Here is a 25,849-nt window from a genome sequence, read left to right on the forward strand (position 1 = left end):
ATGAAGAAGAAACAAGCCTCACTCTCGGAGCAAATTCTTGCTTTGAGTAACCCTACTCCTGCAGAAAGTCCAGACGATTTTTGGGATGAAAGTAAGTTTGAAATAAGGGAATAAATATAGCCTTTAAAAATATTGTTGTTGATTTTTGACTCGAGAATACGAATATCGGAATAGCCCATGCGCTGAGGGCAGTCCCATGTGTGAAATTCTGTGTAGGTACCGTAGAGTGTACGTGTAGAAGCCTAGACTAGAATCTATGTGAAGATTAATAATAAAAGTAGAGTAGGGGCGCTGGTCCCAGAATAAGGATCGTCCGTATGAATGAGGATCGTCATCATAAACGCAGACAGATGCGTCTGCAAAACTAAGGAGCGTCCGCTAAAATATGTGCGTCTCACACATAGGAGCATCACTTACTATCCTGACTGTGTAGACCTGGGGGCCGTTTCTCGAAACCAACTCCATGACAGTCATATCTTTGTCGCCGATCTACGGAGATGTCATGAAGCGGATAAACCGTTTCACAGAGCCATGACAGACATGATATCGATATATCGCGATACTAGCAGCACAAGAACATAGTCTTTGTCACGATCCATTTGATTTATCAAGAATAACCCAAAACAAGTTTTGGGGCTAAAATTGTTCAAAAAGAAATATATACATATAAATTCTCCTAAAATAAATAATAAATAGTGTCATTATCAAATATAGATCATCAAACGATTTGCATATTTCTGTAAAGATTCTTAAATTGAAGAAAAACCGGCGAGAGTTTTTTTTTCGACAGTCGAATCAAAAGTTAGTTGAAGGATACCGTAATGTGATAGTTTATCAATACGTACTTTTTTGTTCATTGTGACGAGGAAATTTAGGCAAAATACCTTTTACTCAGCCAGTTTTTATTCCAGAGTCTCATAAATACTCGTTATATAATTGATTTGATATTTAAAATATAATTTGGAAGAAGTAATTAGAGAGGGAATAATAATGCACATAGGCCCCAAAGGTATGACGGTATCCTAAGTCAGACTATGGATCGACTACGGAAAACGGTGTGTAACATTCTTATCTATCTTATTTATACGTTATAGTTTAATGATTTGTGATGTAATGTTTCTATTCAGCTTTTTAAAGTTTCTGTGTAATTTGTATTCTCACTTTTGTACATTTGCATTTCGCATCCCAGAGAATTACGTACCGAACTCGTCTATATTTTTCTGAAAATGATAGTGAAACTAATCGTACATTTCGCGGCCCATGGAATGGCAACAAACCGACTTGTGATGGCGCTTTACAGCAATTAAAAAGATATGACGGGTTCGGAGCAGTGACAACTCGCTTGTCGCGGAAGTTGTCGCTCATCTTGGCAAAGACGGCTTCGTGAAACACTTAGCTGACAAGTTGCGTGACAGTGGCGAGATGTCGTTGATCTTGTAGTTATGACGGTTTCGAGAAACGGCCCCCTGGTATTAGTAATAGGGTGTCTGAACGATTTTTCAATTTTCAATTTGGGATCGTTTTTCACCATTTTTGTTTGATATTTGAATAAAAAGTGTAATCAGAATAATACATTTCAAATTTGAAGCTTCACCGATGTTTCAATCAAAAGATACAGCCCCTCCAAAATGCTGGTATATTCATATCATTTTGGTCAAAATCGACGAAAAAGACGTCCACGCAGAGTGATGTTGTTTTGCTAAATTTAGCCAAACAGCTGTATCGCGCGATATGCAAGCGTATGCATATCGTACGCATGCTGCTAAGCCAATGCGCGACTTGCAAGCTTGAGCTACGCTGTCTCCGCGACATGTGCCATTGACTAGTATGGTTAGCGTTCTTCGCACAAAAAACCCGGAAGTGAATGCACGTTATAGTCAATGGCAATATCGCGGAGATGTCTCCGCGATATTGCCATTGACTATAACGTGTATTCACTTCCGGGGTTTATGGTGGGAACGGCCATCCATACTTTAATTCACTATAAGCGCACATGTTACGCGATGTAACCATGGTTTGGACTGAGCGGAGCTCACGCCTCCCTAATTAGCTGATTCCAAAAATGTGGGAAGGGTATTTTTAAACTGTTGGGGCGAGTGATCTCTTGGGGCTAGCGAAAAAATAAGTGCATACATATTTTCCTTACGTCTAGCCGGACATAAGCCCGGGGGGCGCAGCTCAGGAAAGTGGCAAATTTTGGAGCTAGGATGCAAACAACATTTAAATCGCTGTTTTGACCAAGATATTTTTAGAATTTCGGGGGTGCGCCCCTTTGGGGAATATGGAGAAAAACCTGCTCTTTCATATGACACCTCATTTATTGAGTTTCACCTTCAGGATCACAAGCCCCAAAGGTTTGAATTTCATTTTTTTTCATAAAATCATTGACCAATTTTCATGGTCGCGCAATGCACGTAGACTGCATAGGGATGCGTGCAATCTCTATGGGAAGTATTTTAGCACACAACATCGGGTGCGCGATCAGACACCCTACTAGTAAAACAGGCAACACTGGCACCAGCACATTAACGCGACACATTTGAAAGCCTGCGGTATGACACTTTCAAATGTCCTAATAATTAATTAAATGGGATATAACCCATCACAAATAAATAAAGAATGGAACTTACAAGTTTCGTTAGTGTAAATTTCCTTGGTTTCCAGACATCTGGCCTACTTGTTTGCTTATAGCCCATCCGCAATTCAGCTAACGTGCGCCATTTTCGTATTTTATGACCTTTGTTTTTAAAGACCGTTCGCGACCGCTTACGTCCAAATATATGCATGTTGATATGGACGCGATCGGTTGTGTACACAGCTCAGCGGTAGGCTATTGCGTACGAGCGTTTTTAGAGTTTGGTATACATTTCAGCCCAACTATTAGCCGACAGAGGTGGCGGAGCATTACTATATAATTCCAAAGTATAATATTCAATTTAGCAATTTTGGGGTCTTAATAATAATAATATCAATAATGATACTAATAATAAGCATTTCGAAAGTCTATCTAGAAATTTGTACGGAATTAGAGGCCTAGGTGCTTTAAACCTGCGATAAAGCAATAAATGAAAACGTCTGCGAGATAAGAAAACTACCCGTCAGATGTTGCGCAAGAGCCACGGGTCACGAGTCACGTATGTTTTCACCGGGGCCTAGACAACTCGCCACAAAAACAACCCGCCCCAAAACAGCTCGACACAATACCCTGGACATCTCGCAACAATACCCTGCACAACTTGCTACGGTCGAGTTGTCCAGGGTATTGTGGCGAGATATCCAGGGAGGGTATTGTGTCGTGTTGTTTAGGGGCGAGCTGTTTTGTGGCGAATTGTAGCGCATGTAGAAGTCAGTGTATGGTGTGCGTAAAGTGCGCAGTTTTGATGTCATCGCAATCGAGGAGGGAATCATGCTGCCATCTCTGTAAAAGAAGGAGGAAAAAGGGCTTTAAAAGTTAGTTTTGAATTCTTTTTTTCTATTATAAAAATAATTTAATAATCTTAAATACTGTAAAATGTAAGACAAATATAACATAACCTATGTTATGTTGTATTTGTCTTACATTTTATGATCTTAATACTAAAAAAAATCCACCCCGTGCATACCACATACATGCAGTGCTAGAGGTCCATACGCATTAGCATGGACTCTCTATGCTTTGCTGGAGTGGTGCGTCTGCAAAAATAAAAATCGTCCGCATTTTTGCAGACGTTTCTCAATTCCTCTCCGCGTGTTGGCGATGCGAGAAACAAAGTAGATGGGGAATTGGGAGTATTTTATTACACGGAATCTGCTTTTCACATCGCCCTAGCGCGTGGTTCAGGAACCAAAAATCCGCAGAGCGCTAATGAAACAAAAAGTCTGCGACAATTTTTGGGAACGTTCCTTAGTTTTGAGGACGCGTTTATGTAGACTAGACAATTCATTCTCAGACCAGCGTCCCCCTACTGAGCTGAGTAATAGGACAGTTTGTTCTGTGCCCTCTTTTTCTAAAGAAGGAAAAGAAAGAGAAGAAGGAGGAGCTCAGCACACATAGGAGCATCACTATCCTGGCTGTGTAGTAAAAGCTGTGCTTTTGATTCTCAACATTTCAAACACCACTGTAGTCTGTACAAAACTCGAACTGATTTCACTCAAAATCGGTACTTTAGTGAGAATTGATGACACCTAAATAGCAGTAAAATACATTTTTTTCAACTTACTGATGTTAAAAAGAATAATTTAAAAATTCAAATTGTAAGTCTAGTGTCAAACTTTGCTTACAGCTGCATCGACATGATTGTGTACAGTCTATGCGATATTGTGTGGTGTGTGCATTTGTGTATAGACTTCTAGGTCCCTGCCTCACAGCATGGATGCAGTGCTAGAGGTCAATACGCATTGGCATTGACTCTCTATGCTTTGCTGGAGTGGAGCTCAGTAGGAGGAGGAGGTGAACGGAAGGAACCAATGGACACTGAATGTAATGGAAATGTGGATGATGAACAACAATAATACATGCTGACAATATTAATGATCATTCTTTTTTGTCCATACCTTTCAAGACACAACGGCCAAGGTAGCCGAGTTTGATGAAGTTGACGAAGAAGTTGCGAGGCCGTCTGCTTTGAGGAAGAAGACCGCTCATCGGTCTCTGGATGAAGATACCAGGTACACGGGTCTCAAGACATCAAGAAAAAATTGGTCTTCATCAGGTGAGAGATGATATAGTGATTATAAGACAATGACAATTAAAGGCTACGTTTAATAATATTAAATCTGAGATGCACTGCCTTACGTGTTACCAGTGTCTGTGATATGGTGTAATATTGAAGCCATAAAAAAATTGCGCTTCAAAACGATCAAGAAGTATTCAAAAAAGTAAAAATCTTTGAAATATCATTCGAAACAGTAGACACCAACTGACGGACGTATTACTTTTTGGAACACAATGGCTTCGCAAAATAACCCATTTCCGATCTTGATTTACTCAATGACAACACTTTTAACGCCGGTATATATTATTCTTGCACTGGAAACAGTGAAGTAATCTTGAATCCTTTGGTATATCTATCCAACAATACATACAATGTGACACAGGGGGGGGGGGGGGGGGGATATTAGTGTGGCATGTAAAGATTCAAGCTCAGGAATCATTGATCAACGATTCTTCAAGAACAGACCTTTATTTTTAATTAACCTATTGTATTGACCACTGAATTCCCTCTCAGTTGGGGTCTACTGTTTTGTACAAAATTGCACATGTGGCAAACTTGCAAAGGAAGCAATCAAAGTTTTACATGCAAGTCAATCACTACATCAAATAACCAATGTTTTACTCCTTTTATTGTTAGGACAAGGGGAGGATGACAACAATGATTATGAAGAGGATGATGACGAGGAAGGAGATGAAGTCGATGAGGAGGAGGAGGAGGATGATGAGGAAGAAGACGATGAGGATGAAGACGATGCACTAATGGCTGAAAAAATCAGAGAGATGACTAGAAAGTTGAAAGGTAAAAATTTTGTAAAGAAGTAGGTGGTGATGGTAATTGACATATCATATCGTTTCCCTCCTAACTTATCACATCTATACAAAAAAAAATCCAAATTAATGCTATGAAATTAATGAAGGTTAAGATTACAAATATATAATTGTTTAAATGAATGACTGATTAGTTGCTTTTGGAGAAAAAAGAATGTTGCAAAAACACAAAGAGTGGAGAACGATTCTGTTTGTTCAAAGTGTTTTCTTGTGCTACCTTACCTGTATGCTTCCATTACATGCAAATTATTATTATTTTTCTGCTAATAGTTTTTCAATTCTGATCCATATTTCCTGTAGGGAAAGGAAGAAATGAAGACAGTTTAGCGGACAAAGACTCCTCGATGGATGACGACGATGATGATGAGGAGAGCCTTGATGATGATGTGAGCTTTGATGATGAGGAAGATGACGATGATGATGATGATGATGAGGAGGAGGAGGAAGATGATGATGATGATGAAGAAGAGGAAGACGAAGAAGATGGTGGTATTGAGGGTTTCTCTCAAATCAACGCTTCTGAGGAAGTGGAGAAAGGGAAGGCCGTCCAGTCACAGCTTGGTAAGTCAAATTGGCACCGCTATCATAAACAGGCCATTTCCATGATGTAACCAAATTTATACTAAGTGCCTCAATTTGAATAATTTCATTCACATGCTGAAAATAATCATATTTCAATAGTCGGAATGCTATTGCATATATTAAACTTTGTCAGATCGGGCAAGTCATAATGTTTGTGGTTCGCATTCTGACAGTTGATTTACAATTATTCCGAACAGGTGAAGAATTTTCTTTTGTTAACGTTGGCCTTATATTAATTCACTATATTTCATTTGACCTTTCAGTATTTTTTTTTCTTCTTCATAATTCATAATTCTCAGGGGGAGGGGGTTTAAATGGAGTATAAGCTACTAATTGATGCTTTATGAACTTTGTGTAGCATGTTTTATTTGTTCATTTATGTAAGTCTACTTGTCTTTTGTCCTGACAAATCTTTATACGTATAGTGTCGAGAAAATGAATTTGAGGAAATGTTATCCAAGCAATGAATGAAACTAGGGCTGCATTATTTCATTGCATTATTTCATGTAAAGATGCTTATTGTCTAAACCCCTCTTAAAAATCTAATTTCTCTGATTTTTTTCTTCTACAAAATGAAAGAATATAAAATTTTAGGGACAGTCTCACCAGTCCCAATGGCATGAATCATTTTATATCATAAACTTTTTGTTTAAAAAATGCTTTCATAGGTAATGGGATACAGACACTAAGGTGAATCATTGCTTCATAATTGACCCTGGCAACTTGCATAAGTAGTCAAGCATGCATACAATTTCCAGCCTATTTCCATGCACTGTTAAATTTGCAAACTTACAACAATTTTCAACATTTTCAAAAATAAAACACCAGCATATCTGCCATCTTAACAGTAAATCACATCATTCTTTTTTGATAAAACCTGAATTATATAAAAAATAGTTGTGTGCTTGCAAAATCTATTTTTAGGATTTGGTGTTGGAAAAGTGTGATTTTCTCACTAATTAAGCATTAAATTGTTACTACAGTGAAATCTGTCTATAAAGACTACCCAAGGGAGACAAGAAAAGTGGTCTTTATAGGCAGTGGATCTTTATGTACAGGTTCCTTTAGTACATGTTTCAACGAGAAACCCATTTTCAAGGGAGACGAAAAATGGGGTCTTTCTAGATAGGTGGTCTTTCTATACAGGTGGTCACTAAAGCAGGTTTGACTGTATTACTAGAGCTCTTTCAAATCACAGCCGAGTTATCTTGGGGCTTTTTCAGAGCTAAATTTCTCACCGCTCTCTTTTATCTTTTTGTGTGTTCTGTGTGTTTTGTGTGGCTGTGATAGGACTATGGGATAGCTTCATGGAGACTCGTATCAAGCTTCAGAAGGCTCTTCACCTATCCAACCAGCTCCCTCAGTGTCAGACGTTAGACAGGTTCATGGAGGAGGAAGACGATGGCGCAGAGTTGCAAGTTACCCTCAAGCAAAGTAAACACCGTACTGAATATTGTATTATAATAGACATTATTGTCATTATTTATATTATTAGTAGAAGTAGTAGTTGAAGCAAAGTAAACACTGTACTTCCATGAATATTGCATTATTATAAATATATCATTGTCATCATTTGTATTATTAGGCATTACAAATCAAAATGTTGTATTGCCCTTTGCGATTGACCCAAAAATCTTGAAATCTATGGTCGGCTTTCTAAAAAAAAAAAAATCTTTTTACCGTTTAATAAGAACATAAAAATTTGCATTCTAAGCTAAGAAATATCAGCCCAAAGAGGGAGAAACAAAAAGAAGAAAACAAAATTCCCATGTTTTGGCACCTGAAGGGCAATACAACTTATTTATTTTTAGGCTTTAGTAGAAGTTGTAGTTGAAGTAGTAATAGTAATGGTAGTAGTAGAAGTAGTAGTTAAAGTAGTAGTAATAGCAGCAGCATCATTGTTATCGTTGTTAATATTAATTAGTCTTGTTAGTATTATTTATCATTATCATTTTGCTTCTTCTTTTGCTTCTTCCTCTTCTCGGAGGTTGAAGAAAAGGAGGTGAAGGAGGAGTAGAAGAAGTTTTTTTTTTTTTAAATAATTCTTCTTCTTCTTGTTTCTGTTGCTTTTGCTTGGGAGGGGACATTATTTACAACATCTGCTACTCTTTCCCTGTGAGATAAATGACTAGACTTGGGGTTTCCTATTATCTATTTAACTATCAACCTCTTCTTTTCTATGTTATACTGTAGCTTCTAAGTATAACATGCGCAATCCACCGTTGTATTTCAATTTGACCATATCTAGGTGAGAAAGTGCTGACTAGACTCATGCAGTCCCTTATCAGTCTCCAGGACACATTACTAGAACAGAACCCAGAGACACAGCATGTAATTCATGGAGAAACTCCTGGAAAGCAGTCTATGAAGTGAGTAAGATTGACTAATTCAAAATTTGGAAGATTGATGAACACTTTTCAAATGCATGTATGATACACATAATATATACACTGCACTATTTGATGTGATATAATTATATAATATTGACTGGCCTTGAGGGAGATACCAATTATATTGCCCAAACTAGACTCGTATTGCCCCGAGTCAAAGACGAGGGCAATATGGGTCTTGTGAGGGCAATATATGTGGTATCTACCGAAAGTTAAGCCAGTCAATATTTTTATTGTTATCCAAATCAGACATCTAGAACAAATACATAAATCAACCATGACAATCCCATAGAACTGAACAAATTTTGTCAACCAGCAGTGCTTGACGAAATTTTTGATACACTGCAAACAGTGTGCCTTTGGTGTGATTATTACCTGCGCAAAAAGTGTGCAGGTTTATTAGATGCGCAATGAAAATGACAAAATATGCCGCGGTCAATACAAGACTTTATTTTCACTCGTCTCTACACGCAAAGTCTATACGGGCAGTGAGACCAAGGAAAATACAAAGAATATACCCCTCCGTTCCCACTGCTAGTGAAAAGTAGGGCAATACGGTTTTGTAAATGACCAGCTCAGATGTCTGATACGGGTAATAATGATGAATGTAATTTATAATGATAACAAATTTTCTCTTTGAATTTGATTAAATTTATAAATATATTTCTCTTTAAAACTGGCAGTCATACTCATGAGATGAACCTGTGAAATATTATAGTAGTAGAAATACCTATCATAGTACGTCTCGCACCCTTTCACTCCCTCTTTGTCTCTTTTCCTCTTTCCCACCCCTGCCAATGTATCCCTCTCTATCTCTCTCTCTTTCACTCTGTACCTCTGTCTCTTTCTCTCGTTCTATCCTGCCTTATCTCTCCTTTTCTCTTCCCCTCCCTCTCTATCTTTATCTCCCTCTCAACCACACTTTCCTGTACCTTACCCCCTCCCCCCCCCCCCCCTCTCTCTGTCTTGCTATCCCACTCTCTCTCTCTCTCCCTCATCCTCTCTCTCTTTCTCTCTTTCTCTATCTCTTGCTATCCACCATCTCTTTCTCTCGTTTTTATCCCACCATCTCTCTCTCTCTCTCTTTCTCTCCAACCTCTTTTTTTACCCTTTCTATCTCTATCTCTCCTCACTACGCAGTGCTGATGAAGAGGACGACGATGAGGAAATACCTAGCGATACTGACGATGAAGGGGAGGATGAAAAACCAAAGACTCCCGCCTCGGAGGTCGAACGAAAATCACTGAAACGGAAATTGGATCCTTCAGAATTTGGAGAGCACCTCGCTAAACATCACAAAAACTTTGAATCGTTCAGGAGCAATACCATTCAAAAGTGGTATGAAAAGACAAGATTATCAACCGGAAAGTTAAATAAAAAGGTTAGTTGGCTTGTCGGTAGAACTGCCCATTTTTTTTAAATCCCCACTGCACTACTTATAGCTACTTGGCCCTCTGTATATCAAACAATGCCTAATCGGTGCCTGTTGGTCCCCCGTGATCCCCTTTTTTTTAATGTTAATTGAGAGCTGATTGGATGAGATAACCACCTGTCAGTGACCTTGCAGGGTGGTCTAATCCCTACTGGCTAAACTACTGCAGACATGATTTAAGTAATTTGTTCTCTTGCTTAAATTTTTATTTCCAGTCCTTTAGTGGCTTTGAGAGGTCAGCCTTGCTACAGATCCAGCAGATATTGCAAGATCAGAACCGACTTGTGCAGAGGACTCAGCTGAAGAGGTCAGAGTTCACGGTGCTGGGTCAAAGGTTACAGGTGGAGAGCAGAGAAGAGGAAAGCGGAGATGAGGAAACACAGGTAAAAAGAGAGAGAGAGAGAGAGAGATAGGCAAAGATAGTCAAGACAGAGACTGAGAGAAACTGAGAGATCGACAGAAACCAAGAATTCCAAAAAAAAGGATAGAGAAAGTGAGGGGGGGGGGGGGGGTGTGATGTTATAAGCAAAGAGGACTTATGTGTTCTTCAGTGCCGTATCTACTTAAGGTTTCAACAGACGGACGCGTTAATGAGTTTCAATGGAAACACAATATTCAATGATACATTGTAAGTTTAAATATTAACAAAGTACATACGATTGAGTAACAATAAATGAGGATTTTAACCAAAATGTTACTTTCTTGTGTCTTTAATCTTGTTGATCTTAATCTTGAACATTCATATTGTTACACGATTTTCCTTTGTTCTCCAAATATCACATATGGTCAAAATTAAAGATAAACTTGAGTTCTGGTAATGCGATTGCATTGTGAAAGAAAAGGTGTGGAATGGATCAGAAAAGTTGATCATATAGCATGTAAGTAATGGTGTGTAATGCAAGGTTCTGGAGTCATCAAAATCATCATAAATTTGGCAGAGTCTTGGTAAAGTAACAATCACTTACACAGAAAGATGTATATGGGACAACACACATGGTGTCGGGGCTAGTACTACCCTGATTTCCTTATCTTTCTATGCTCATTACTCAGCCAGTATACATTTTCTTCCAAAATTGTTTGGCACATGACATTTGTAATCTTGAACATTCAGTGTAAGTTTCATTAGATTCTGTGAGAATTCATTTTCTTTTTTTTTACCAGAACTCAAGTTTATCTTTAATCCAAATCAAATGAATTTTAGTGGTTCCAAACTCATTTCTTGTCTTTCTTTTCTCTAGGACATACCTGAAACAGCTAACCAGCATCTTAAGAATTACGACCCAGAAATCTTTGATGATGATGACTTCTACCATCAGGTAAGTTTAAGCATTTTCAAGAAGGATAACTTATTTAATGTTTCGGCTATTGGGCCCAAGGTAGCCTACCTCCAATCTTGATAACACCTGAGGTCTGTAATATACATGTGTAAATAGATGTTTGAAGTGATAATTAAATAAAAATGACTGTGGCCTTTTGCCCAATGGAGCAAAAAAAATTTCAAGACTTCAGAAAAATGCTCAAAGACTTTTTTTTAAAGTAGTGACAAAAATATATGTCTGTTACTCTTGATCTGAGGGAACATATTGAAGTATTAAAACAAAAACTACATAAAATAGCACCATCTTCTTGGACAGAAAGGTGTGACTTTTATGAAATAATATGCCAGTAGAGTACTCTTTGTCTTGTGTATGATTCATGCCAAGATAGGAGGGATAGGATGTTAAATGGAGGCCCCATGTAGAGGAGAGTCGTCACCTTTGCACGTTACGAAACCACTGAGCTGTTCGTATAAGAGTAGGTGGACACCCCAGTGTAGTGGTTTACCTGCTCACCCCCAATCAGTTATACTGGGAAGAGAGACCTGAGGTTTTAATAGAGTGACACCAAATACTTAATAACAGTAATAAGATGTGTTTTTAATCCTTTGTTTTTCTCTAGCTATTACGGGAGTTAATAGAGAGAAGAACAAGCTCAACAACTGATCCTATCCAGCTTACTAGGTGAGAGTTCATCTACCTCTTGATATGCAATCACTTAAAAGTTCAAAATTATGTTAAATGTTTATCATCACTGTAATTACAGTCAAACCTGCTTTAGTTACCACCTGTCTATAAAGACCACATTTCTTTTTTCCTTGAAAATGGTTTCTCATTGAAACATGTACTAAAGGAACCTGTCTACAAAGACCACCTGTCTACAAAGTTCATTGTTTGTGTCTCCCTTTGGTGGTTGCTATAGACAGGTTTGACTGCATTTACATTTTATGCATGGACACTTTATTTTATTTATTGTAAAAAATAACAGTTGAGTTTGTACGACAGTCATACAGACTGAATTGTACCGGTGACTGCAAAGATTTTTTAGATCAGTAAACTATTTCAAATCAAATCAAATCAAATGGTAAATCAGATGACCCATCAACAAAAATGGTCCATAAAATAATGACTGTCTGTGTTAACATATATCTTTTGAATCATGGCAAGGAGTTTATAGGAAGATATGATAATGGATTTACATGTTTGTACTGTCAGTAAAGTTGGGTAAAATTGTATTTTTCAGGCAATGGTTACAAGTTCAGAAGCTAAGAACCAAGGTGAAAAGAAAGGTTGATACTAAAGCAAGCAAAGGTAGAAAAGTCAGGTGAGACAAATTCAGTATTTTCTTATCCTCAGCCTTAATGTCAGTACAGGTGTCTGTAGTCATGTGTGTGTGTGTGTGAGAGAGAGGGAGAGGGGAGGGATGGAGACAGAAAAACAGAGAAAGGGGGAGAGAGGGGGGGGGGGGGAGAGATGGAGACAAAAAGAGAGAGATGGATAGAAAGGGAGAGGGGGAGAACAATTATGGAGGGAAAGAAAAAGAGGGGGGATAGGCTGAGAACTTAGGTGAAGACAAAAGATGATTCCAAGGCAAGCAAAGACAGAAGAGAGGTAGAGAGAGAGAGAGAGAGAGAGGGAGGGGGGGGGGGGGTGGCGACAGAGAGACAGAGGGAGGGAGAGGAGAGAGATGGATAGAAAGGGAGAGGGGGAGAACATTTATATAGGGAGGGGGCTGGGGAATTTATAGAAGACGGGAGAGAGAAAAGGAGGGGGGGGGGGTAGGCTGAGAACTTAGGTGAAGAGAAAAGATGATTCCAAGGCAAGCAAAGTAAGACAAATCTGGTAAGTTTTAACATATATTAAGACCTTCTATGACTTTCTTTTTTACAGGTATGATGTTCACCAGAAGCTTGTGAGTTTCATGGCACCTGAAGACACTTCACCCATGTTACCAGAAGCCAGGTTTGTATTCTTTATTCAAAATATTTCATGATCCGCATACATGCCAACCGTTCCGATTTTAACGGAACTGTTCCGTTTTTGAAGTTTTTATAGCCCTAAAAAACGGAACGTTCCGATTTTGGGGAATTTGGCTTTCCATACATAGCATTGATACGATCGATTGCTGAACGGATTGCATTGCGCAAGGTGCGTGCAGCGTGCACTGATATGTACGTACAGTGGCAGCGTGTTGCTGCGCGCCATGTGAACTCTGATATGTGTTTCCGTACGTAAATACTTGCGCTGGCAAATCTCGTAAGTATAATTTCTTTACGTTTGCATACGCATATCAGCATGCATGCATTCGCTAGCGCACCGTATGCATAGGGTCCCCATGCAAAGTATGTGTTTCGAGGTACCGTATACTTTGTGATTTGTGATTTGTCTCGGAAGAAAATCTGTCAAAATGAGCGGAACAGCAGCAAGACGAATTCAGAAGTACAAACAGGAATACAAGGAACGATTTCCCTTTATTAGAGCAAGCACAAAAGGGGAGGAATATGCATACTGCATTTATTGTTGGCAAGATGTCTTGTTCTGCTGACATTGATTTTGACAACCTCATTTACATGTAGCTCAATGAGTTACAATAATTTTGGATTGTTGACTGTTGTTTGGAAAGTTGAATACCATTATTGCCAGTCTCATTTTATGCATAGATCTATGTCATGTATAATTATTTCAAAAGTAACTAGACTTAAATGCATCACTCTGCATGAGTGGCTAATTAAATCTATGTCTATTATCTGCTCTGCCTCTGCCAAGGATAAATTAAAATGTGGAATTCACTTCAATCACTTTTTTGTTTGGTACATGTATGACACAAAAATTACCCATAAACTTGGTTTGAATTTTAGGGGAAATGGTCCCTAAAATAGGCTCAGATTGCACCAGAGAGCATCTGGAAACCCAGAGCTTCCAGGGCCCTAAAGCGGGCCCTGGACCCCGGCTAAAAGGACTTCGCGCTCGTGATGTGCGCTTCGCGCCCATGATGTGCGCTTTGCGCACATAGTGTACAGATTTCTGATTTTCAAATGTTGGCATGTATGGATCCGTCCTTCCTGATCAGCAGTTTGGTTTCATGTTTATGGTGTTGCTAGAAGTATATGTGATGCGAGGCAAATCTTGCACAAGACTGGGAATAGCGAACTTTGATAACAGTAGAGTAGGTACATATGGGACTTTCCTCCAGAAACAGAAAATAGATGATGATGATGAAGGTGATGATGATGAGGATGATGATAAGTATAAGTATAATAATAATTTATTGGCCTTTTCAGGAAATTTGGTTTCCACTGGTTACAGAGTAATACAATACAAATATATACATGAAATATTACAGGACAGTGATAAACATACACAAATATGATAAACATACATAATGAATGACGTAATAAATAAGTATGCCACGGTATATACATGTAGGGTGGTTATAGAGATAATCAAATTCCATTTTACAAAATATGATGATGAAAATTGATCAAAAAGATCAAATTGATTGGAATATCTTTCATTCTTTTGCCTTGCAGGATGGAGCTCTTCAAATCCATCTTTGGTCAGAGTATAGCAGAGGAGGAGACAGCAAGATAACACAAAATCATCTCATGGACTATTATCCTTTTAATACAAGAGAGTGATTAACAACTATGAAGATGGACAGAGCCTAGCATAGCACACACATGAACATTTCATTGGCAGTTATCCTTAAAATAAGAGAGATGAATAACTATGAAGATGGCAAGTCTTACAGCTGACAGTGTGTTCAAGCTTCCAATACTCTGTGAACTTACATGTACAGTGTATACTCCACTCGGATTGCATATTGCTGTCATAGTATTATAGATTGGTAAACAAAGGCTCTGGCAAATATACTGTCTCTTCAACGAATGATTCCATCATCGCTACACGAGCTCTAGCTTCATGAAAGGAATTACACAGCCATCCGTAGTAGCCTGCAGGTTGCAGAATTACACAGGCATGAGCTGTGTGGAGATTGTATAAAAGAACTGTTATAATTTGGCATATAATTAATTGTTCTGTCATTTGTGTACCGGTATGTTCTATCTTGCTTCTGTTCCTTTGTTGATAATGCATATATGCTTTTCTATGATCTCTCTTGTTTGTTTGTTTTTGTTTAACAAGTGCACTCTTGAGTACCGGTATTTGAATTTGAGTGGATTTAGCCCTTACAAATCTCATAAATTATTTTCATTATTACATAACATATGTTTTATGTTCACTTTGGCCAAAGTCCCTTAGAATTAATTTAAATGATATATCCCCCTGAAAAGAAATAAGAGGTAGCTTGTTATTTTCATCAATTATTTGTGTGCAGTTGTGCATGGGAGGGGAAAATGAACTCCGTCTTTACCATCAACTAATGAGGAGAGCCCCCTACAGAAAACCAGTTTCTTTTGGTAATCCCAATGCATTAGTTGATGGCTTTTTTCTGTTATTGTATTTATTACGCATCATGCCATTAACAAGTGGCAGTTCACATGTAGAAATTGAATAAATTGTACTTGTATTTTATCATCCATTCAAACTTGTCTCATGGCCCGTTTCATTGTCTGAAAAGTTGTATTGACTGAATGTACCATATTCCAACTAAGCTACATTTATTTCAAAATCTATAATGTATTTGCTAATTTCTTTCAATTTTGTTGTTTATTCATTTACTCCTTAAAACGCATTGTCCAGTAGTCTACGACAAATTGTGTCCCTGAAAATACTTTAAAACAATAATGTTTAATAGATAACTCCATAACCCCTCGAGTAACACTGAGTTTTCAAATACATATTGGAAGAAAAAAATCTCAGAAGACAAATCTTAAATTTCAATACATAGATCTGTATTTTGCTTCATGTTTGAGCATATAATATCTTCAATGAGAACAATATTTTGATGTTACCTGTTTTTATTTTGAATGAAAGAATTTATAAATTCTTAGCCTGTAGATAATTTCTAATTCTTGGGCATCGATTGTCCTTAATTGTCACAGAAGAGCAAATGGATTTTTGTCCCCAATTTAACTCTTTAGTGACAATCCTTACACATTTTGTGGTTTGGCTCAGGATAATCATACATAAAACTTCAATCATGATACATACACAACAGAAAAATGTAAGTTTTTTATTATGTACTGAATTTATTTATAGTGATTAAAATTGTTCACATTTTCAGAAGATGCAATTGGTATACATTGTTTTTTTTGGCCAATTTATAATGACACTTGTGTACTGTCTCGTAATGAATGATACGGTAAGTAGAATGTTACACACACATTATTTCAATGGTACGTGTATATGCCGTGTTTCCTTAAATTGACTCGTAAGCCTCGTTCATACATGCCGTGGTTAATGACCTATAAAGCCTTGTTCAGACATGAAGCGGTAAAACCGCATTATTATATGACGTAAAGTGTACTACACATTTCACTCTTCTGCATCTTATAACGCAGAGTTCAGTGGATATACGCAAGTTCTTTGATGTGCGCAGATGCCATTGACATTCATTTAAACGTTTAAAAAAAAGTTTTTTGTGGTGGTTTACAGGTCATTTCTGAACGAGTCTTAAGAAAGAGCCATGTGTACCTAATAATGCATATAGAGCACACAAACAAAATATGGAATATACTAGCTGCTATTATGAGCCAACTGATTCCATACATTACAATAAGTATCTCTGTTATTGTGCGCCTGAAGAGTCATGAAAATTTATAACAAAATGTTGATATTAATTTTGTTAAAGGCGAGAATATTTCACAAAAGGATACAGGACATATTATGACATGGAAATAATAGATATAAATATTCACGACAAGTTTTTAGCTTAGTTCAATTCATTTTGTTATAAAGACTGACTATCCTTTGATATTGCTTTCAAAATTACAATTTACAAATTATGCATGAAATTAGATAAACAATTCAGTATTGAGTGTGAACAACAATTATTTAAACATTTAAAGACAAAGTAAAAAGAAATCACAAGAATAACAGGCTTTGTTCTTAATACACATAGGTTCTAACTTTTATGGTTGGGATGCACACAATTCAACTAAATTTAAACCTGTATATTAAGGCCACCCAAGAGTAACTGGAAGAGCGGCCATTGTATGCAGGTGGTCTTTATAAATGTTTGGCCCCTAAAGGCTTGTTCAGATATAACGTGGCAAAACTGCAGTATTTTTTTTTAATGACAACGTAAAAAGTAATACGCATCACATTTCTTCTAACTCGTCCTTTGTTGTCCACAGTTGTCAAAAATGTACACGTTAAAAAAAAGATGTGGCGCTCTCGCGGGGGCGGTTGACCACACCATATCTGTTCAAAAAAGTTGAACCATTTTCAGTCAAACCTGTTCATAAAGATATATCAAGGGAAAGGATAAATTCTTTTTACAGGCAAGTGGTCATTTTTCTTTAATAAACACTTTTCTTAAAGCCCCACTGTACTACTTATAGCTTGCGCCCTCTATAGGGCAAACAATGCCTTAGTGGTGCCTGTTGGTCCCCCATGTTCCCTTTTTTCTTATGTTAATTGAGAGCTGATTTGATGAGATGACCACCTGTCGGTGATCTTGCAGGGAGGTCTAATCCTCCCTGGCCAAACAAGTGCAGACAGGCTTTAAATACAGATTTCAGAGAGAAATAAATGCATCGAGCGAGAAAACGGTCTTTATAGGCAGGCAGTCTTTGACTGTATATATGCTATTTTCTGTACTGTTTTCTTATACTAAATATTTAATTTGTGCTTTAGAATGGTCAAAATAACATTATACTATATATTTTCCTAGCATTTTCAAATACGTTACTGCACAACTGAATAGTTTTTACTGGCCAATATTACTATCTGTGAAAGTAGACCTATTCAGATATGAATATTTATGTCGTATTGGGTAAACAAGAAAATGAAGTCAAAACGCTATTCTGCTATACATGCATGCACGCCATAAACAAAAGTTAATCGCTTCACAAACTACATTTACATTGTATAAACACTTTAACAAATCATAGTAAATAGAATACGATTGGAGAATGTGGAATAAAATCTCTTAAACTAAAATGTTCATATTCAATAGAAAATATACCTACATTGTAAGTGCACGATTCATTTCAGCAAATAAATCTATGAAAACAATTGCACAAGACTGGCGGAATGATTCCAATAAAAGAAAAAGGGGGGGGGGAAGAAAAAATATATGTGGTGATTGTATCTGTCGCCCCATACATGACTTACTGTACCAGTTGTCAAAAATATATATATTCTCAATCAAAATAACTATAAAATTATGAGTAGTACCAGGTATATAAATCAAGCTGGAGTTTGCAAATTGTAAACTGAATGTTATAAACTTATGTTTGAGCTGTAGGCCACTTTACTTCATAATGTTGCTCAAGCTGATACACACAGTATGTGTGTATCACTAATTCATCATTAACTTACAATTGTGCCTTAATAAAAAGGGCATCGTTGCATGAAACCATCATAAGTATAAATTCACGAACATCTCATTGAAATATGTATTAAAGTGGAGTTTACTTCAACATTTATATACATAAAAAGGCAGCCATGTCATGTCAAAATAGCCTTTATTTGTTGACGGAATAATAATAATATATTGTTGTTGTTTTCGTTGGTATTGAAGTAGACAAAAAAATCAGATCATAAGAGAAGTATGTAGGTTTAAATATATGAGGCATTAATTCTTTCTTCAAAATCATCCTAATTCAACAAACTCGATGTTGCCAACATTGGAGATCTATTTAAGTTGGCCCATGGATGAACAAACATATAACTCTCTAGCACCTTATAATTCTTCCTCTAAAAAGCTTAAATACAAATAAAAATACAATAGGAAATAATTATATACAAGACCTTCCACAACAGGAGGTTCAAGTAAACTATATACCAGACAGCTTACTTGTAATCATCAAGTCATTGCGACGGGTCAGGAGGGGTTATATACCCGACCTACTGTGAAAACATTCCCCTTTTGTCACGAAATGTCAGGGATAATGTTTGTGAAATAAAGTAACGCTTCTCATCTACAAATGGCTTGGTTAAACTACCCGATGCTTTGTGAAAACCCTACGTCAAATCTGTGAAAGGTCTGGTCCTTCACATACATCTTCACATGATCTTCCGCTTTATATCACAAAAGGTCATGTTACGCGATGGCCCGATGATTCAAAGTAAACCTACCAGACTGACTTTATAGGCGCAACCTCGATTGTCTCTCGAGGCTGATGGTTGCCAATACATATACGAGGCCTACATGTACATACATATAAGGGAATAAAATATAGCATAAACAACTGAAAAGTGGCTAATGAAATGGTAAAGCAATATGTATATGTTTGGACTGTATACATTTTCTAAGATCAAATTACACATGTAGATGTGAAAGATTTGTCGAATTTTCCAACTAATATAAAATTGCTATTTTAAATTACTGCGGATTCTTATTACACATAAGCACGTTTACCATAACAATCAATGGAAAGTTTGTACACACGGACATACTCTAAAAAGATGATCAAATGTGGGAAACTTGTGGAGCCATGATATGATATACCAAAATCTGTCTAGATGATATAGAAGTGAATTATTGATAAATAAATTATCTTCATCAAATGATTTTACAACAGCTTTAAGAATACACCGGAGCATCTGATAGCAATATGGATTCATTTTTCAATTGATGTGTATTTGAAATAGTTATAGCCATCTATGGCTTATGAAAAACTACCAAAGTTGATATCGCTTGGATGTTTCTGGTAAGTGTTGCGCTTGCTACAATTCTCAATCTGCACAGGTGCCCCTTGTAGCAATTGTGTTGCTATACATGATGTCATAATGATGTCATAATGTATGGTTTCATTTTTCAATCAATGTGTATTTCAAATAGATTTCAACAGATGAAATGGTCATCTGTGGCTTATGGAGAACTACTGAAGCTGACGTCACTTAGTTGTCTTTGGAAAACCTTGCGCTGTCTAAAACTCTCGATTAGTCCCGAGACTTGTACAGGTTTCTCAAAAAACTTCACCAACGATGACTCATTCAACATTGAAGCCAGGAACTGTTCAAATGCAATTGCCCACTCATTATCCACCAGCTTAGGCAGTTCTGTAGGAAGTGTGTCTGGCCTTGGTAGTGCTGAGGCAGTGCTGTCAGATTGTGCTGTCACTATGGCTGGATCCAAATCACAGTGTTCAGTTACAGCACTGGGATCCGCATTGCTAGACTCATCAACAGGCTCTTCAATGGATGCATCCTTCATCGCATCTGTCAAACCACCATCTCCATCACCACCAGTCACACAACTCCTGGCCGCAAGACTACCATCGACACCTTCATCTGCTTCCCTCCTAGACTCCTCCCCAGTCTCTTCAATACGCACACCACCAATAGACTCCTCCCCAGGCTTTTCCATGCCATCACCACCTTGAGTTTCACCGCCCATCGCAGCAGCACCAATGCAATTCTCATGCACCTCCTCTCCGAGTGAAGCACTCGACGTCGAGGGCTCACTCCAGGTCTTGGCTGGAGACGACTGACTGCGCTTGTAGAATCTCTTGCCTACCTCCCCGAGCTCAAAGAGGAGTGTCCCGACGGTTGCTAGGGAACGGTAGAGCTCCTGCTCCTCGGGGTGGTCTACAAACATGTCATAGAGGCTCTTCAGGAGCTGGATGAATTGCTCCTGAATGGGTGCAAAAAGAATGACATGATCCAGCAGTTAGATTAAAGGTAATCTTGAGCTCTGGTACGGACATCATATGTCGAGAGAACATGGCTGTAATTCATTCTGGATTCTTTATACTGCAGTAGATTGATTGTTGGAACCAGTAAACTAAAAACAACCTCATTAAAAACTTGCTGGGCATCATCTTCCATAAAAACCACAACTCCCATTTGCACATAGTGACCTGTGTAAAGCACATAGTGTCAGGCTTATTTACCCGGATTTCCTTAGCCACAATACACTTTCTACCAAAATTAAATGTCATTTATTTGTAATCTTGAACATTCAGTGTAAAATTTGTTGTATTCTGTGATTATTTATTTACTATATTTACCGTGCAGAACTCAAGATTATCTTTAATGATAATAGGTCCATTCATATAGTGCAGCCATATGAATATACTCTACGGCGCTTACTACACAATATGTTATCATTACCCTGTCTGTAGCTAAGCCACGATTAAGGCATTAAAGAATTCAAGGAACTTTGTATCTTTATGTAACATTTATGATCTATGACACTTATTAGCTTTACTCTCCATAAAGAATCTAAAAGTGAAGACGGAATGACTTCATCTTTGGCATCCAAGATGGAAATTATTCCTCTTTTAATTACATTATTTTGTATGCAAAATATTATATATTTTCAACTACTGGTAGATGCTTGTGAAGGGATTTTTTATCATTTCCATGTTTTCAAAAGAAATTTAAATATAAATATGAAGTTGAACAACAAACCATTGGCAACGGTTTATTTTATTTTTTGACAGCAGGAGGCACATTCAACTGTAATCTAAATACTAGAATCTTGTTTTCATTGTACCTTTCTTTGTCAAATAAGTGTATCAATCATTTTGTATGTTTATATATTGTGTTATGCTTTGAGAAAATTTGAATAAATACTTTACCTCAAGGGAAAAAGAAAGAATCTAAATTAAATCAAATTGATGTTCTTTTCTCACCTGATTCATGCGAGGTAGATGTTTGAAGCTCTTTCTTCTTTCCTCTGCCTCCTTCTCCAGCTGCCATTTCTTGAGGTAAAACTGGTAACCCTCTACAGCTGTCGGTGAAAAACATGGATTATGCAATCAAAATTTAGAAAAAGTTTAGAATGCCTTGTTTTATACAACTTGTCATTAAAAATCAAAGTTATAAGCTACTGAAATCGTGGCATTTGATCGGCAGAGAGCAAATTTGGTAAAAATTATGGATTATCTAATTTTTTGAAAAGATTTGAATTCTGGACCTGCCATCAGATTGATAGCGATACTGCTTGGAAGCAATTGAAAAAGGTTTGATTTTTCATGTCAGCTAGAATCGATGTAAGCTGTGAAGTTTCAGAATCCTCCAACAGGATCAAGGGCAAACAGTTAAAAGAGAATTATTAATAATAATAATAACAGTAATAAATACTTATAAGGTGCACCTATCTAATAACTTACTCAAGGCGCTATACAAAACAAAATACACAAATCTCTCTCCAGAATTTTAACAACATAATATCATTAGTAACTCTGATTAATTAAAATTGTTTTAAGAGGTTTCTAAAAGGTTTCTAGGCAGCTTGTTCCAGAGGACTGGTGCAACATGCACAAATGCACGGTCCCCATAATGGGTGGTTCGGGTTCTGGGGACTTCTAGGATGGTAGAGGCAGAAGAACAGAGTAATGGGATTGCTTTGTGGTGTGGAGATCTTTCAGGTACTCGGGTGCAGTATTGTGGAGTGCCTTAAAGATAAGCGTTAAGATTTTGTATTCAGTCCGTTTTTGAAGTGGTACTTAAGAGCGAAATTCTCACGTTTCTGTGGCTCCTTGACGGATTCACTGCTGATCTTGAGGCTGCTATCATCGCTGGCGAACTCAAAGACGGTATCCTCATCGGGCGGGGGCAGGGTCGGGTCGGGGTTCGTCAGGAACGGATTGGAACGCTTGGAAGGAGACGTGACTGATGATGGTGATCGAGGGCTGGAACCGAGGCTGGCATGCTGCGGAGAATCCTATGGGATATAACATTGTGACCATCATTGTTAGGTCAAACAGTTTTGAGCAGACAGTAATGCCTGGCTGGAATACTCCCCAGGGAGTGGAGATTCTGTGCGGGCAAGTATTGAATCCAATGACCGGGGTAATAGTATATCTGTAAAGCACTTAGAGACCTCATAGATGTATTCGGCGCTTTATAAAAGCAGAATTATTATTATTAGCATTGTTGGAAATTAATGAAATCAACCCTTTCAGGACAGGATTTATCTTTAGGCAAAATCGATCACATATTCTTCTTCAAATTGGCAACGATAATTTTTTCTCTCATTGCTACCTCTTTAAAATGTAATGTAATGTCTCTGAAAACAAGACAAATTTGCAAAGAATGTTGTGAAAAAGTTGAACTATTTCTGAGTTTGATTGAAAAACAATGATTTGAATCTCAGTAAGTGTTGCCAATTTGCGTAGTTGAGAGCATATTTTCGTTTAAAAAATTCCTAGCATCAAATGCAATACAGTCATAAAACAAAAATGGACGCAGTGTGTGCAGGAAATTTTGCCCTTTCCACTCATGTACCTTGCATATTTGATAGGGCTCTGATTCAGAAGTTATTGAGCCAGACCACAAAATGTGGAATGATTGTCACCGAACAGACATTCTCCAGGTCCTTGCTTTGCTTAGGCACAAACAAAAATAAGAATAAATTTCCGAGCAATATTTTGATACTATTCCCCTGAGGTTGTCATGCACATGTACCAGGTGTCAATAGCCATTTTATGGCCTGCGGTTTTGTCCAATCAGAGATCAGGGAGGTGTTTCACAAAGATCCTAAGTTGAACTTATCTCTAAGTTGGACTTAACAATTATGAAAAACCGTTAGCATCTTTGAAAATATTTTGTAAAAGTTATTTTAAAAGGCATAAAATGTTGATTCAAATCATTCATATTTTCTGTTATTAAGGAGATTTCATGTGGAATTTATGGAAAGTTTAAAATACTTGAATTTTTGCTTTTTAATATATTTTAGTTATTTTATTTTAAGGCTACAAATGGCTCTCCATAATATTTAAGTCCAACTTAGAGCTAAGTTCGGCTTAGGATCTTTGTGAAACATCCCCCTGGAGTCTGAACCCATTGACTAGTGAATTACTGTATCTTATTCTCATAGGCTTCATACAGGGACCACCAGGAGGCAATGGCTTAATATGTGGCATGCAATGATTCATGTGACCTGCCACCAGGGGGGCGTTTCACAAAACTTGTCATCAGTGACAAATGAGTTTTTGTTATAAGCTACTGATCTCCTTGCTTCTGATTGGTTATCAGCAGATTTGTCACTGATTTTTGTCATTTGTCATTGAAAAAATGCTTTGTGAAATGCCCTCCTGATATTGTTTATGTCTCTACCTGAGGTTTGGCAGCTCCTGTTGCTGGGACGGCGGTAGAAGATGAAGTTGTAGTAGATGTGGTAGGTGGTGTCGCGTCCGGTCCAAAGAACTCTGCTGCATCCACGGCTTCGTCGGCGTCATCAGCACTGCCCACGTCAACATCGCAGTCGTCTGGTGAAGGGACTTCCACTGTACTGCACTCTGTCACGTACCATTCAAAAGAAATAATGAATAAACATTGTGGAATAAGCATCTGGGAGGAGTGTTGGATTACCGGGATAAGATACCTAGGGTATGTGCTACCTACATGGCAGTCCAATGCGGTGGATTTGTGCTGTTGGATCATATGCCTTCCCTCCCTTCCTTGCCTGTGTAAATTTCTCCAAGGCTATCTGAGTTTCCTGGAGTAGGAGGGGGCGACCAGCCTGATTCTGTGGCCCTATGGACCCATAACTTCTCGTTGGATCAACAGAAATTACTCCCTTTCTTACCTGTATGAGTTTCACTTGGACTCTATACGTCTGCTGGCATTAGGACAGGGGGTAGGTACAATCAACATCACATCCTACATCTATGGCTATTGAATCATTAGAACTACCTCCCTTTCTCACCTGTATAAGCTTCAACCAGGCTCTCTGAATCGGCAGCAGTTAGGGCAGGGAGTAGGTACAATCAACATAATAGCCTACATCTATGGCTATTATGTTAGTACTACATACTGCAATGGAGAAAGTGTAGGGGGAATGTGCAACTAGTGGAATATTTTCCTTAGTATGGCTATTTCATCATCTTTACTTCCTCCCTTCCTTACCTGTATGAGTTTCACTAGGACTCTCTAGGCCTTCTGGTGTTAGGGCATGGGGTAGGTGCATCTTATATAAGAGCCAGGGTCAGAGGCTCTTACATCATCTGAATTACCTCCCTTTCTTACCTGTATGAGTTTCACTGGGACTCTCTAGGTCTTCTGGCGTTAGGGCAGGGGGTAAGTGCATCTCATATAAAAGCCTGAGCCTGTGGGGCATCTCACCGCGGCACATGATGCCCATGCCCCAAGAGAAATCCCTGAAGTTGATAAGGCAGTCGTGATCAGGATCCAAAACCTTTTAAAAAAAGGGGGGAAAGTTAAAAAAATAAATGGTAAAACACACACCAAAAAGAAAAAGGTGAGAAGAGAGCTATCGCAACAAACAGTGAAACCACTTTTTAGTGGGTACCGCATACAGACAACCATCATTTTTTTTCTTTTTTTTCTTATTGTTTCTCTTGAGTATTATTTGTCAATCAAACCTGTACATAAATACCATCTACTAAGAACAGATTGATATAATACTTTTCTTGGTCTAGCTTGACATTTGACTTTAGCCAACTAGCCTCTGCAAGTTCCAGATAATTATGTTGGAAGAAACCCTGAAGGAGGGGACTGTCCCCCACCTGGGATACTTGTGTACATTGCCTTTATAACTTAGCCTTAAGGACGTTAGATCAAGCAG

General features: G+C 37.9%; 1 protein-coding gene and 1 long non-coding RNA gene across 4 annotated transcripts in view; one reads left to right on the forward strand and one right to left on the reverse strand.

The window, feature by feature from the left end:
* Positions 1-15,779, forward strand: LOC594748. The gene is made up of 13 exons (XR_004065743.1): positions 1-91; positions 4,542-4,691; positions 5,331-5,455; positions 5,953-6,082; positions 7,394-7,537; positions 8,352-8,472; positions 9,634-9,874; positions 10,141-10,308; positions 11,164-11,241; positions 11,864-11,925; positions 12,485-12,565; positions 13,132-13,203; positions 14,772-15,779. It is a non-coding gene; the product is annotated as a protein AATF (long non-coding RNA).
* Positions 15,780-18,174: 2,395 nt separating this feature from the next.
* LOC755701 (TBC1 domain family member 9B) overlaps positions 18,175-25,849 on the reverse strand; it is a 33,562-nt gene continuing 25,887 nt past the window's right edge. For all 3 annotated transcript variants that reach the window (XM_030993213.1, XM_030993211.1, XM_030993212.1), the window contains 5 exons: positions 25,291-25,459; positions 24,379-24,560; positions 22,786-22,984; positions 21,951-22,048; positions 18,175-20,947 (listed from right to left, as the gene is read on the reverse strand). In XM_030993213.1, the coding sequence (XP_030849073.1) occupies positions 20,183-20,947; positions 21,951-22,048; positions 22,786-22,984; positions 24,379-24,560; positions 25,291-25,459 (1,413 nt within the window). In that variant the 3' untranslated portion in view covers positions 18,175-20,182. The remainder of the gene's footprint in view (positions 20,948-21,950; positions 22,049-22,785; positions 22,985-24,378; positions 24,561-25,290; positions 25,460-25,849) is intronic.

Source organism: Strongylocentrotus purpuratus, unplaced genomic scaffold, assembly GCF_000002235.5.
Source record: "Strongylocentrotus purpuratus isolate Spur 01 unplaced genomic scaffold, Spur_5.0 spur5_scaffold_20, whole genome shotgun sequence".
NCBI classification, from domain to species: Eukaryota; Metazoa; Echinodermata; class Echinoidea; order Camarodonta; family Strongylocentrotidae; genus Strongylocentrotus; species Strongylocentrotus purpuratus.